This window comes from Salminus brasiliensis, chromosome 4, assembly GCF_030463535.1.
Source record: "Salminus brasiliensis chromosome 4, fSalBra1.hap2, whole genome shotgun sequence".
Taxonomy (NCBI): domain Eukaryota; kingdom Metazoa; phylum Chordata; class Actinopteri; order Characiformes; family Bryconidae; genus Salminus; species Salminus brasiliensis.
The window spans coordinates 27,823,656-27,839,773 of NC_132881.1; the positions used below are offsets into that span (position 1 = coordinate 27,823,656).

At 40.9% G+C, this 16,118-nt stretch overlaps 1 protein-coding gene across 1 annotated transcript in view; it reads right to left on the reverse strand.

Moving 5' to 3' along the window:
• The window catches only part of gfra4a (GDNF family receptor alpha 4a), a 156,634-nt gene extending 155,726 nt beyond the window's left edge, over positions 1-908 (reverse strand). Inside the window, exon 1 of the mRNA XM_072677829.1 lies at positions 359-908. Coding sequence (XP_072533930.1) covers positions 359-416 — 58 coding nt within the window. The 5' untranslated portion in view covers positions 417-908. The remainder of the gene's footprint in view (positions 1-358) is intronic.
• Between the last annotated feature and the right edge of the window lie 15,210 nt (positions 909-16,118).

The window sequence follows — 16,118 nt, forward strand, 5'->3', positions numbered from 1 at the left end:
ACGGGGGCACTGGCCCCGTTTGAATGATTCCGCGGCGCTGTCGCCGTTTCACAGCGGCAGCTTTAGCGTAGCGTATTGAACGTAACGGCAAGTCATTATAACACCCGAATAGAGTCCCAACGCCAGCCTTATGTGCCTCAGGCGTTCTACCTGAAACCCTAACATCTCTTAAAACCCGTCACACACGCCAAGGTTATTGACCCAACTTTCTAAACTCCGGCGTGAAAGCGCTCAGAAAGAAAGGCAAGGCGAGCCGTGGTGGAAACAGAGGAGCAAGCGACCGTTCCCTTCACACCTGGAACAGCTGGCCGTAGTGGCCAAACGCAGCGGAGCTGCTGATGAAAGATTTGAGACTCACCGAGCACGGCCAGCTGGAGCAGAGAGAGCCCGATCAGGTCCATCCTGCGCAGAGCCATGAGTCCAACCAGAGACAGCTAGAAAAAAGGGGGGATAAAGCCCTGAGCGAGTTGTACACTTGCTCGCCCGTCTGTAGTCTCAAAGTTCCAGCATGCAGACCGACCGGGACGGCTTTTTTTTTTTTGCCTGCTTCTTCTTTCTTCAGCGCCGCTTCACCGGCACGAAGGTGCGAGCAGCAATCCAACCCCTGCGATAGTTGTGGACAGAATCCTGAATCATCTTCTTATCTGCAGCCAAATGTGGTGCTGGATGCAAGAAAAAGAACACACACACACACACAGTCGCGCAAAGAAGGAGAGGAGGCGAGAGTATGTGAAATGATGGCGCGCGCCACTGGCTCTCCAAAGCACCCCCCACCCCCCAAAAATCACTAAGTGGAAGGAAGCTGCATTAGAGGAGGGAAAGCAGCTGCTGGGTTCGGTGGTGATCCCCAGAAGGTGTGTGTGTGTGTGTGAGACAGAGAGAGAGAGAGAGAGAGAGAGAGAGAGAGAGAGAGAGAGAGAAAGCGAGAGAGAGAGCGAGAGAGGGGGGCTGAGGTTGGATCATCGGCTGTGAGATCGTGTGTGTGTGTTGTGCCGTGTGTAAGCGTGAGCGCACCAGGTTCCAGCGCGCGCAGCACGGCGCTCAACAACTCATGTGGCAGCAGCAGTGAGTGAGGCCAAGGAGGTGGGTAGTGTGTGTGTGTGTGTGGGTGGGGGGGGGGGGGGTAGTGAGGGGCAATCGCACGTGCAAGGACGACACGATCTTCATCAGAGAGTGATTATAAGAAGAGTTGCAAGTAACTGCGTTGATGTAGGCTAATATACTACATGTCCAAATGTTTGTGGACACCCCTTCTAATGAATGCATTTAGCTACTTCAAGATGCACCCATTGCTGACACAGATGTGCAAATGTGCACACATATACAACATGTCTAGTCCCTGTAGAAAGGTATTGCCAATAGAATAGGACTCTCTGGAGCAGGTAAACACAAACCTATTGACGCCATGCCTAATGCCAGGCGTGGGATAGAGGGGTATAACGCCTTCCAGCTTTGAGCAGTGGAGCAGTGGATCTGATTGTATATCAATACTTATGGGAGGAATTGGGGAGCTGGGGATGAGGTGACGTGAGGTGGTGATCATCCAAAATTCTGACCTCACTGATGCTCTTGTCACTGAATGAAATCAAATCCTGACAGCAGTGCTCCAAAATCTAGTAGAAAGCTTTCTTGTCTGGACAGTAGAGACAGTTACTCATACAAAAGCAGGATGAATTCTTATTACCCTTGATTTCAGAAGAAACAATGAATGAGCAGATGTCCAAATACTTGAATCCAGTCAGTTCAGTCAATTTGCTATTCTTTTCAGCATATGGAGGAACTGGCCACAGCCACACAGGTTTCCTAATCATTCCAAAAGTCTTTGTGGGAGATATACACTTTGTTTCCAACACCTACTGTTTACAACCAATTCAGCAAAAGTGGCAGCTGTGAAAACACTGTCAGAAATGTCAATGTTACTGTGAATGGCAAATGAGTAGAAGTCTCCAAAAGTCATACAGTTAAAAATGGAACCTTTTTCCCTTCAACATTTTAAGCAAGATTGTTGTTATTTTTGCTTTGTACAGTTTTGGATCATTATGCAGATGTTTGGGCACTGCAAGAGATTTAAGCGCTTACCTTTTACCAAGGCCTCAGATCTTCATTAACTTGTTAGGACTATGGCTTGTTCACAGTCACCATTAGGACATTAGATGACATCAAATTCCAAAGCTTTTAATAAACTCTGACTTCTCAAACCTTGTCCTCACAATCAGATTATACATTAAGCATTTTCAGGCAGCCATTTCTTCACTATGTAATGTAATTAGTACATGCCAGTTCAGAAGAACTGTGGTTCAGTTGAGGCCCGAAGGACCAAAAAGAACCTCTTCAAGCTCTTTTCACATATTAACTTATGATCAGGTCCAGACATCCAGAGATTTTCCGTGTCAGGCACATTTTCAGTAATGTTCAGTTTAGGCAATAGGTAGCTTCTGCGTAGCATGTGCAGGTGGCCTGGCAGGATGCAAAAGGTATGCTGAGGACATAGTTCTGTTCTGTTTACAGCACATTGAAGATGGCGAACAAAGCTACCGACTCATCCATAATAATGTCACCAATATGCCCACTGTAAATTCTCCACAACATTTACCTACTCTATTGACACATGGGCTCACTATGACATTATCCTGACTTTGTACAAGGGGACTGGCAGGGTCTGGGTAAGTCAGGTACAACTGATCTGGGCATTTGCATCCACAAATACAGTTCCTGGAAAATGCCTGGAAAAGTTCTGGGTTATCATCAAGAACTGCAACTGATCCTGACACCCTAAAACTCACAATACAATACTTCAGTAGGCTCTGATGTTGTACCATGTACCTCTCTCTGGGTGGCATGGGTTGAAACAGGTGGTGGGTGGGGTATGCAGTTTCAGAGCTGCTGTTGTTGGCTTTCCTCCGACATCTCATGTTGTAAAGGTCCTGTTGGGGACAGCAGGAGTCAGCTGCAGTGATGCACCGGGCAGTTTTCACCACTCTCTGCAGGATGTTCAGCAGCAGTGGTGCTGCCATATGAGACTGTAAGACAGTTGTCAGTGGAGGAAGTGGAGGTGTTACTGGGCCTTCCTGATGATGTGTGATGTGTTGAGTGGCCACGTGAGATCCTAAAATATGTGGACATTGAGGAACTTGAAGCTGCTCATCTTTCCCACTCATTCTGATGGACTGTGGTCTGCAGGTAAGGAAGGCCATGATTCAGTCACAGAGTGTGCAACTTATTCCAAGAGTGTTGAATTTGGAGACCAGCCTGAATGGGATGATGATGGCCTACTTGGTATAAAGTTTCGCCCCCAAGCATTGAACTGTGGAGCAGTGAAATTGTGTTCACTGGAATGTTGGTGGTGCTCCACCCAATACTTTTGGAAATGAGGTGCGGTGGTAATCATCAAACATCCTGCCCTGACTAATGCTCGTGTTGCTGAATGCAATCAATTCCTCACAGCAATGCTCCCAAAATCCCTGGACAGTAGAGACAGTTACTCCAACAAAAGCAGAATAAACTATTTTTAATCCTCTTGATTTCAGAAGAAACAGTGAATGAGCAGGTGTCCCAATACTTTTGATACTTTTGATCATATAGTGTATTACAAAATACAGGCCATGAAAGACATCCATACTTTGGCTATGAGCTATTTTCCCTTTTTGTTATTAAAGTCTGGTAAATCAGAACAAGCCCAGCTAAATCAGTACAGTTCACTGTTGTTTGAACCAGATGCTGTTTCAGATCTAAATACATAAAAAAACATTAGAATAAATATGACTGTTTTGGATTTGGGTAGAGGATCTGAAAGTCTCCCGTTGTTTCTCTGGAGAAGCTTAGCGGTAACACTGTGTTTTGGATAACCCGTGTGGAAGCTGTACTTTGGCCTGACTGTTTTTACATTCTTCATATTTGTGCTGTGTTACAGCCGCCACGATGGAGAATAAAACAGTAGGTGTGAATTTTCACTTATCGGTTGGACTGCTGTGAACATTTGCACATGAGGTTGCTATGGGAATATGAGAAGATGACCAGAAGGATGTTGTTCTTCAACTTGTTTAAGTACACAAATTATATTTTTTCCCTACATGTTATCGGTCCCTTAAACAGATAGTTCCGGCCAATCTGAGCATGAGGAATTCATTCAGCTTTAGGCAAGCTGCTGCACTGGGGCTACGTATATGTAAGCAATATTGATTTATTTATCTGCTTACTGACTTATTTAGGTTTTGAGCCACTGTCAGTGGGGAGGGCTGGAGAGTTTCCAGGCAACATGCGATTTGATAGTACGTGAAACAGAGATAATAACTGTACCTACCTGTTGTGTAATCTACTAATTATTCTACACAGAAATTGCATGACTGCTAATTGTTAATCGTTTTGGAAGGAATTGTGTTCACATAATACATTTTGTTCATTTGCAACCCCTTGCCACATACCCATGTTTTGGGTGTGAGTTGCATATAAACACCCATCACCAACAAGCAATCAAACAACAAAATAAACAAAGCAAACAAACTAACAAACAAGCAAATTCAAAGTGACAAATTATGGAAGACAGAGAGAGTGTGACAAGTGCTGGATGCTTGTGAGCTTTGGTGTTCAAACAATGCAGCTGCGTTGCATCGTCACTGTCAGAACAGTTCTTGTACCTCCAAAAGGGTAACTTTACAGGAGAACCTCCTTAACTTTAAATGTAAATGAATAAAAAAAGATTTTCCCCCAGTTAATCTGGACCATTTCTCTTGGTTCATTAATCATGAAATGTTATGAGCAGCTGGTACTTCCAAATTATGTAAAAAAAAAAAAAGATTATATATTATAGAAAACACAAGTCTACACAATGGACTGCCACATGTCCACATTATGGCATATCCATTGTTACACTCCTGGTTTCAAGAACTTTTGGATGCTTTGTTGATTCTATGACCAAGTGTCCACTCTTCCATATACAACAAGAGCTCATAAAATTCCTACATATGTCATTAAAATGCACCCTAAAATACTTGAACCATTTGTACATATTGTATGATTCACATGGAGCTCCCAGCCACTGGCATATCCCGCACTCGAAGAAGAATTAAGAAAACAGCAGCGCCACAGCATTCTGATTTTCTCTGTTATGTAGCTTCTAAAACAGGAATTAATGTATGCATACTCTCACAGAAATTCTACTACAATTAAGTTTAGGGTTAGTGTAAGGGTTCGGTTAAGTGTAGAGTATGGTGGAGATAGAGGTAGGGTATAGGTTAGGTTTAGTTTATGGTGTTGGTTAAGGTAATGTAATTATACTGGCTGCTTTGTAACATTCTCTGTTCAAATCGTTTGATTTCTGTGCTGGGTTGCGCCAATAAATAAGCACAAAGGTATACTATATATAAAGGTATATCTACTATATTTAGTACACATTGTACAAATCCTGAAGGGGTATTTTAAGGGGAACCTTTGAACCTGTGGAGGTTCTTTAAGGAACCTTTAAGAAAAGTTTTTTTAAATAAAAAGGTTCATTGAAGGTTCTTCAAAGCTGGAGGGAAACTGTGCACAGTTTCAATTTGAAGAACCTCCAAAAGCCCCTCAAGTATCTAATTTTAACAGTGCAGGGCAAGGGTCCAGCACAGTTTGATCATTGCCTTGCTATAACACACCAAACAAAACCTCATAAAACTCAGTAAATACATTTAAAGATGTGTTCCACCAGAACCACACTGTAAACATTCCTGTAATATCACAGTACATTTACCACACTATTTACACTAACCCTGTTTTTTAAATTCCATTGTAAATGCTGCAAGCTAAAGCCTATTCTTTACAGTTTACACAATACCTTAAGGTGCTTCAGAGAAATGTGAGGAAACCTTCTTCTAAAAACCTTTTCTTCAAGGTTCCTTAGAGCACCTTAAGAGGTTCCTCCACTGTTTCACACTGAGAACCACCAAAAGTTCCTCAAGGATCTTGTCATTTTAGCAGTGTACAGTAAACTGCAAAGAATAGGGTTCAGATCGCAACAATTGTAAGGAATAATGTGCAATGTGTTAATGTACTGTGGTATTACAGGAATGTTTACAGTGTGGTTTTGGTGGGCCACATCTTTAAGTGTATTTAATCCTTTTGACAGTGAATAATTTAAAAACATGCAAGAATTTAGTAAATGCTGTATATTGTACTGAACGTTACAGCATTTTATGCAAGTAATCTTAGCTTTAACTCTTAACTTGATTTAGGTATTTGTGAGCATGGAAATCACCAAACCATCCTGGACACTTGCCCTTGATACTGGGATCGATGGCTCCTGATTAATGGTTAATTTGTTCCTCATTTTTCTCTTTCAGCTTTCATTTTCAGCTTTACTGTCAACAGAACTCTTTAAATTAAAGGTGCTACAAAGGGGCCTTTGAGTGAAGCCATAGAAGCCTTTTTTTTTTGTAAAAGAGATGCGTGTAGGGAGCATGGTAAAGGTTTAAAGAAATGGAGGTTAATGTTCTTTACCCATTTACAGGTTCTTCACACTCTTCACATTCTTCATATCTCTTTATGGAACCAAAATGGCTCGTCTATGGCATTGCTCAGAGAACCTGTTTCAGCACCATATATTTTGAATGGTGTATGAGAGTGATAAATATTATCAGGTTTGATTCTCACACGTTGTACATATCCATGTAGATGTTCACAACTTTCTCTTATAGCTACTGGCTCTTATAGCTCAGGTCTTGCAACATCAGGACTCTTGCAGATCCTGACAAACTTAGAGGCAAGGGGTGGAGCCTGCTGGAGGGGAGGAAGGAGGGAGAGAGGTGACGTCACATCTGAAAGCATGCAATTAGAGGCCTTTTAGCACAGATGAAGGCTGGTGATTGGCTAAAAAGGTTATGCTGCATTACGGTCTCCTGGTAGAACTTTCGCTAGAGCTTTCATTTATTAAAAAACAACTAAACAAACAAACTCAAAAGTAATTCACACAGCCTCACTGTAAATAAGGCAAGAGACATTTCCATTACTGTGGCAGTGGCTTTGTTATGTATCTGCAGATGAAATTTTCTCAGTATCTGACGAACAAATCATCGGTATCTGATTATCACCTTATTTTGTAGTGAGCAAGCAGTGAGAATACAGAAAAGCAGCATGGATTTGTAAAAGTTCAGGAGAAAACTGTTTGAGAGAGGAGGGCGGGGGGGGGGGGGGGTGGTAGAGGAAGAGAGGGATGGAATATTCAGTGTAGGTTTCCTCTCCTCCCCATCATTTCTGTAAGCTGTGGCACATTGAGCTGTGGGCTGTTTGTTAATAATTGTGTTGTTATGTCAATGCAGCAGATATGACAGAGTCATCTTCAGGGAAAGAGAGAGAAAGAGAAAGAGAGAGAGAGAGAGAGAGAGAGAAAGAGAGAGAGAGAGAGAGAGAGAGAGAGAGTATTTAGTGAGTGAAGTCGAGCCGGCAGGGGTTTGGCACAGCCTCCTCCTGCACAAGCCGAAAAACCGTGGCAACAGGCACACTAATGGCCCATCTGTTGAGAGGCAGAGAGTGAGAGGGAAGGAGAGGGGAGGGGAGGGGGGGCGATGGGAGAGAGGGTTCCACTGAACATTGCTGACTAACTCTAAATGATGAATGATTTAAAAGTGTACATGCTTTTAAAATACCCAACCTCTCCCATCTTCAGTGTCTGTGTTCTGTAGCGGACATAGAAGACCACGGGAATGTTAACGGAATTACAACAGCGCACAGATCAACTGTAACCCGTCTGCCTATTAATTGTGAGTTTTTAATCTAGGTCTTCTTCATTCTTCTGTAAGACCCGCTGTGTATTGTTTTGGTTAGAATGTTCAGGAGTGTAGTAGCAGTGTGGAGGTTATGTCAGGAAGCTGCTACTGAAACTATTGCAGTTTGATACAGTAGACAGAAGGTGCTTTCACACTCTTTGTTTGGCCTGGACCTTCAGACTTTTCAGATTAGTCCGAACCAAAACAACAGGTGCTTTAGACTCTTGCCCAAAAGAGATGATCTCGGTCTGGATCAAAGTGTGAAAACACGTTTTTGGATGGTTGGATGGGAAATCCGAATCCAGACAAATTATAGGAAGTTGAGGCAGGCTATCATCACCCATTAATAAACAACAGGAGAAGAAAAGGATCCGGAGAAGGAGTAAAAATGAGCTGTGGAAGCACATGGGGATGATTATAGCTGTGGGCAAAAATCTAATTGTTGTACCATGAGCACATTCATTTGGCAAATTTGGACTAGTCTGGATTACTGCGCTTGAAGTTGGTGCTGCCATAATAAGATAAGATAGTCCTTTATTAGTTCTACTGCCAAGGCCAGATGCTTATCTTTCTGCATCTTTCTTTCAGTGGAAGCACCCAGAGAGAGAAATAAAGGCTTCATGACTCCAGGAAGGCCTGGTTATTATAGTATATTGCTGCGTATGGTGTGTGCGCATGAAGGGGGAGAGAATCAGGTTCACCCATATAGGTACTAAGTCTAAAATGAGGTCGCTCATCATAATGAAGTGAGTGACGCTCATAGACCAGAGACGTCCAAGAGAAAGACTATTTCTGTCCCTTCAGTCGAAACCCTTCTTCCTCCTCTCATCCATCATCTCCTGATTCCTTTCTCTATTTCATATTGTTCTCTCGTCCTCGCTCTCTCTCTCTCTCTCTCTCTCTCTTACACTCACTCACACACACACACACACATACCTTTCCTCCCCTCTTTCTGCTGTATGAGACATACAGGGATATGTCCAAAACTCAACTATCTAAGCTAACTAAGCAGGTGTTAGAACACAGATGTATGTTTTACAGTATGGACATTAATTATGAATTGCATCTCCTATCTAAACTAAAGGGTTCTTCAGAGGTTCCTTAGTAAAGGCAGTGACGATGTATAGATCCATGACATCTCAAAAGAACCATCTGTATTGGGACACCTGCTCATTGTTACTTCCAAAATCAGGAGTATTACAAAAGAGTTTATTAACTGTCTCTACTGTCTATTATGGAGCATTGCTGTGAGAATCTGATTGCATTCAGCAACAAGAGTGTTAGTGAGATCGGGTTGTTAAATGATCGCCACCCCACCTCATCTCCAACTCCCTCAACTCAATATCCAAAAGTATTGGATGGAGCATCAACCATCATTCTAGAGAACACACTTCCACTGCACCACAGCTCAGTGCTGGGGGGTTTATACCCATCTAGCCCACATCTGGCATTAGGCATGGAGTCAATAGGTTTATGTTTGTCTGCTCCAGAGAGTTTTATGTATGTATTTATTTCTTTATTTTGTAGTTCTGCCCTGTTGTGCTGTGCCTATAAGCGCAAAAACACATTCTAAGCACAGCCACAGAGAATTCATTTGGCTGTTCATTAATGAGAAGAGGGATGAGATAAGGGGATCATTGACCAATGATCAGATAGTAATAATTAATCCGATTCTAAGATAAAAAAAATGCACAATATTAATTTGACAGAGTAAACAATACAAAAAACAACAACATGCTGAACAAACCATCCCTGGTGTCCGCAACCCAGCTTGGTTGACAAGACGTCTTCTTAATTTATTGACTTGACAGACAATTAAAATATAATAATGGGATTCATTTTCAATTAAATGATAATGTTGTCTTGTTTGAATTATTGCTGTCACTGCTCTAATTGAGTGCCATCATGGAGGCGACCTTGCTGTGTGCAAGAAGATGGGATGTGTCAGCTGTAACACACAAAGACAGAGGGAGGTAACAGCCCGGCTCTGTGAGGTGTTATTCCTTAATATGATAATACCTGACAGTATAATAATAATCATATCAAAGATAGAGGAATCGAGGAATGAATACATGTTCATATGTGTGTGTGTATGGCGGAGTGGGGGGTGGGGGGTGGTTAATGTCACATATGTGATGGTTTCCAGATCAGTAGAGGGGCATCTTCTCATGGAGGCAATTATTAATATTTAATAACACAAGTGAGTTTGGTACATGTGTGTACATGTATGTGTGTGAGTTTGCGTAGGACAGCAGTTGGAGAGACATCTGATGTGCAAATCCCCACCGAGAGTGAGTGGAGGACATGGCTGGGGGCAAACACACATATGTACACACACATATATCCTTGAAGTGTGGAGAACAGAGTTTCTGCTTCTCAATGCCTGCAGCCAGGCAACACCTCTTAAAAAATCACACGCATTCTGCAGTTATGATTTTACTGTGTGCTTTTCAAGTCTGAATATGAGCATGTTGAGCTGCATGATAATTTACTAGACACTTTGTGTTTGTAGGGAGAAAAAAAAGACTGCAATCACTATGTAATCATTTCAAAGAGCATTAATATTTACAGAGTCTATAGAAGAGGAGGGAGAGTAATACTGGTGTGCTGCTCTTTCTTCCTTTCATTCGTTAAACCTAAGCCCACTGGAGCTGAATAATCACAGCCTTTATTTTGTTGTTTACAATCCCTTAACTTTCCACCCACATTTCCTCAAGTTAGACTGGTGGAATTAAAACACCGGCAACATCCTGCATCTCTTGAGAGGTCAGTGCTTCAGCATCTCGCTTCCATACTCAGCTAACTTGCACCCGGCAACTCCTCTGAATATGTCTGCATGAATGCATGTCATATAGTATGTTCTGTTTGCACATGCCCTTGTATGTTCTTGCACGCGTCGGGTTGCCAAGGCAAATTCCTAGTATGCTTGTCATGCCTGGCAATCTGACCCTGACACATGAATTCAGTCTGCCACTTCGCTAATAGTGAGCCATTTCGCCAGCCATTTCTTTAGCAGGACCAAACAGCACGTTCTGATGAGCTACGGGAACGTCTGAGCTGGAGATGATATTTGAAGCACAGGCTGCCGACATCAAAGAAGAAATTACTGAGGCTGATGATTTCCGCGGCTGGCTTTAAGGCTGATGTATTATTGGTCCTAGCAGAACTGGAAGGCATAAATGAATAAAAAAAAGAACGATTTTCTCGATGTCTGAAATATTTTCACTCATCCAGCCAAGTTGGAGTGGAGCAAGGCTATAGGCTTGTGACATTCAGGAGGTTCTGCCTTTGTTCTTTTTCTTTATTATTATCGTTATTATTATTTTATTTTTTACTATTATTATTTTAACCAGGCTGGATCATGACCTGTGATATATTAGAATCTTCAAAATAAGAAATAATCTAACTGTCTGCTGTGGCCTTCATACTGGTACACAGGACAGTATGCTAATGTGCACACCTCTCAGATATGAAGGGCCCGCAAAGGCCAAAGGGCAAGAGATCCACGGAATTAAGTCCAGCATCTGCTTTGAAGCCACAAATCTATTCTGAAGAAATGACTTGTCGCCTCTGGTGCTCAGCGATTCACTCACTCAAGGCCATGTTGTAAAGTCCTGTGTGGAACTGTATTCTTAGCATTGTGACGCCTGTAATTAAAGTAGTCAGCACTTTAATTATCTGAGCAAAGAAGATGTGATTATTGCCCACCTCTTCTTGAATGTACGCTGTATGGGGAGAATAAATAGTGCTCTTTTATAGCCAGCATGGAAAGTACTGCTCTAAACACAGGTACGGCTAGATGCTTTGCCCTGGAGCGCAATACCATTGACCTTGGAGTCTGCACACCTGCACACCAGTGCAAGTTTTCTTTCCCCTGATGCCCACTTAGAATCAAACCCCCAAGCTGCTGACTGCTGCCCTGACCACATGACCGCAGAGCTCCTTTCTGCCCAACTAACAGTTCTCGCTCGCTCTCTCTTTCTCTCCAAAATGCTATGAATGGATGTGTGGACTTGCCAGCAGGCTTCCCTTCTGTACTTATTAGCTCAGTCTGTAACTTTGTTGTTTTTTTTCTCTCGTTTGAACATGAAGTGGGTTTACACAAGGTGTTAGTCTATTACAATTACTTATAATTAAATAAATAAATTAAAATAAATACACAAAAAAGACTCACATTCCAAGTTAGAAAAATGCAAGCATATTCCACTTTCCCAAACCACCTGCAGACAGAACTGATGTCATTCTGCACTTTAAACTGAGGTGTAACCCCTGGCACAGTTGGGACTCCAACTGTGGAGCTGTCACAATCAAGCCAACATGCTATATCAAAGGGGTGAATGGATATCCAGACAAAAAAAGCCTTGACTGATAGTAATGAAAGGATATGGAATTAAAATTGATTGTTTGAATGTGAAATGTGTTAAATTAAAATAAAGAGCAGCCCCTCGGTGCAGACCTACAAGGACATGTACTGCAATTGAAAGGCAATAATGATCAAGGCTAGTCTCTGAATGCCGAATGTCTGAGAAGCACACACTAAATGACCTGATTCAGATTCTGAGTATAGGCCTCCTCTGCCATGGGAAATTTCTCCCCTTTGCTTCTCTTTCTGATAAAGTACAGTTTTTGAGTCCATGGCTATCAAACTAAATTACTTTAGTAAGTATTTTAAATAGAGTTATTAAGGAGCTGCAGATTTAGTCTAATAAGCGTGTAGAGGGGGGCAATATAGGTTGTCAAAAGCCTACAGCAGTTTATGCATATAACTATAAAACTAGGTGAACAGGAATTTCATATTTTAGTCATATTTCCACAAAATCTACTGTGATGTATGGTTTGTCAAAGGTGAAACAGTAAAGGAATAATAACATATATTTCCTTATACATATTTCTAATGTAATATTCCTGAATCCTCATCTGTGCTCATAGTTCTTACTCCAATCTACAGTGGCATGCAAAAGTGGGTACCCCTGGCCAAAGTATCTGTTTTCCATTAAATAGTTAAGCAAATAAATATTATTTCGAAAAGACCTAAAGATAAATATGACAAATTTCTTGAATATTTTACACCTTTACTGTTTTTTTTTTTATTTCCACCCAGTTTTAAAATAACAAAAAAAAAGAGAAAATGTCCCAAAGTTTTGGCACCGTGCACTGTCAGTACCGAGTAACATCCCCTGGTTAACGGCTCTAAAGTTCTGTTTTAACTTAATCTGGAAAACATTTTAGTCATATTTTTGTACATTATCTCTGCACAGTAGAACAGTGCACCATCACATTAGAGTCTGCTCAATCTTCCTTAACATGTTTTGCTGTCAAACAGGGATTTGATGTGCCTAGAAATTCTATCAGCAGTTCTCTTGGAACGTTTTCTTGGTCTTCCAGCTATTCTCAGCTATTTTAATTGTAGAGTGCTAGGAAGGTGCTTAGAGGAGCCCATATGAAGCTTTTGAAGTATTTATGAAGCTTCGAAATCTGCATCACCTAATGATATTTCCTAATGCTAATTGTGAACAAGTTAAAGCCCTAACAAGCTAATTAAGGTCTGAGATCTTATCTGAGAGCTTAAATCTTTTAGGGTGCCCAAACCTTTGCATGGAGCTCCTTTCTTTTCTTTTTTTTGTTCTCTAAATTGTACAAAAACTAAATTAACACACTAATATTGCTTAAAAATGTGGAAAGAAGCGTTTCGTCTTTAACTTGGTGCTTTTTAAGATCATTTATATTCTTCTCTATTAACTATTCACAGTGATTAAAAATACTGACCAGGGGTGCCAAAACTTTTTATGCAACTGTACAGTCTGTTGACAAATATTTTAGTAAAATATTTAAATAGCATATAATGTGATGATGATTGACCATCATGGATCTCCCATCCCCTCTCTGAAAATCAAAATGTCAGGGGTACCACTTGTGGCTGTTACAAAGTTTATGAACCCTTGAGAATGACTGGATGAATGGATTTCTGCTTTTGGATCCTGTAATCCTATTCTGACCTTTATCTGAATTAAAATAATAATATTTTAACACAGATGTTACTTTCTATGATCACTGAACTAAATGGTTTAAACAATCAAAATCACTGCTGGGGAACAGTATGTGAACCTCTGAAGATAATGATCATTGGAAACAAGGAAAATTTAAATCAGGTGTTCCAGTTCTGGCCGGGGTGAATCTAACCTTAAACACACACATACACACACACACAGAAAACTGAGTTGTGTGACCTGCACTTCACAGCAGAATTCTCTTTAAGTTCAGTGGGGCCAGATCAAAACAGATTTCTCGGAATCTCAATAGAAAGGTTTTTGAAGGTTGCAACGCTGGGAAGGGGATACAACAGAATTGCTAGAGATCTGGGCCTCCATCAATCCACACTCAGTTACATTTTTCACAAATGTAACAAATCTGTTGCTATTCTCCATAGGAGTGGGCATCCCACATAGATCAAAGATCAGTGGCGCATCATGGAATCCTCAAAGTGACAAAAACCCCTAGGGTGACAGCTGGAGATCTGCAGGCATCTTTTCCACTTGATAGTCTGCATTCATGAGTCTACCAGACAACACTGGTGAAATTCATGAGAGCTTACCACAGAGAAAAGCACTGTTCTCCAAGAAACACAGTGAATTCCATGATGAATCGGAAGCCCAGCCTAGCACAGAATGACAGGACGTGTGTCTGTCATCTTTAACTTAAGAGAGGTGAGATCTAAAACAAGAACAGCTCAAACAGAGAATATTTTACAGCGGCCAGGTTGGAATCCTGCTTGCAATGCAGCAGAAATGCTGTGGAAAGAGGCACACGGTGAAGGTCACTGTCCGTCAAACTTGTGTCTATCAGTGACACTGTGTGCTCCAATAAATCATTTGTTCAGTGAAGGCAAAAGCCATGTTTCTATTAAATGAAATGAAATGCAATGGATTTATTGTTTTTTATTTTGACTAGATTTAGAAGAAGATACAATTTCAGAGCCATCCATGAACAAGTTTACATCTTTCCAGCATTCTCGCTAACATTTTAAATGGTTTCTCACATCAGAGGCAGGTAACAGTAATCAACAGGCACTTATATTTTGATGTCTACAAAGTGGAAGTGACAAAATTGGACATGCTTAAAATCACTTAGCCAGTAAATCAGCACCAAGGAAGCAAGACAATTCAGAGTTCTGTATTTTGTGTAAATTTATGTCAGGACAAAACACTTTCTGTAGCTTTCTGTTTCTGTAACTGTACTTTATTTTATATGGCATCCTATGCCACTGGGAAATGGTCTCTGCCATTTACATTCTATAAACATTTGATGATTGATGGACAGATAGACTTGGTCCTAAACCATGGTGCTGTACTTTAGCGGATATGTTAATGCTTTGTTTCACAGTTTTCTGCTTCAAGTCTCCAGGAGGACGAGAAATCAGAGTGTAAGAATGAGGGTGTTAGAGGATAGGTCAGAGCGAGACTTGCAGGACTGGCACTTCTGTGGTAACTTGAGGTCAAGTGCAGAGCTCAAGGGCTCAGTGGAACTGACGGTGGAGCTGAATCATAAGTGTAGATTTTATTTATTTATTTATTTGTTTATTTGGGGGGGGGTGTACATTGACCATTATATGTCCTCTTTTTTAAAGAATATGTCTTGATCTTTATGACATTTGATGAGAAGGGAAAGTGGGCTGAACACATACTAGTGACTTACCTAATATATTGTCACTGTAAAAATTGTATCTTAATTTGTCACTTTTTGACAAACAATATTTCGGAGTTGGTTTGGATTCTTTACATTGTGTAATCATGATGAATGAACCAATAAAAATAGTCCAAAATGACTTGGAATAAAATGACTTGGAATACATTTTACATTCAAATCTATTTAAATCAAATCAAATAACTTCTCAGAGCTTTTCCATTGCTGAGGGTGGTGAACTGTTTCATATAAAAGTTGATGCTAATGAAGTTAATAAAGAAGCCATTTTCATCACTGTCAGGAAAATGCATAGTTGATGCCTAGAATTGTGAACATGTTTCAATTAAACTGATAGGATTACTCTATAGTAATATAGAGTTATTATTATAGTTATGACAGTTTGGTTTCTTATAGTTTTTTGTAAAGGTTTAGGATTTTTTGGATCATTAAAAAAATTAGATTAACTAGAGCAATATAGCATGAAACACATGATAAATAAAAAAATGCAGCTGGGATTACAAGTAAAGAATAATGAAATGCTGTGAATAGTGTCATGGTGGTGACTATATCTAAATATGTAAGCTGAGAACATGTACTGTATCAAACAAAGTTGCCATAAAGGCATGTTTGGGTGAGTTTGGTGTGGAGGAACTCAACTAGCCCACACAGAGCCCTGACCTCAACCCCATCGAACACCTTTGGGAT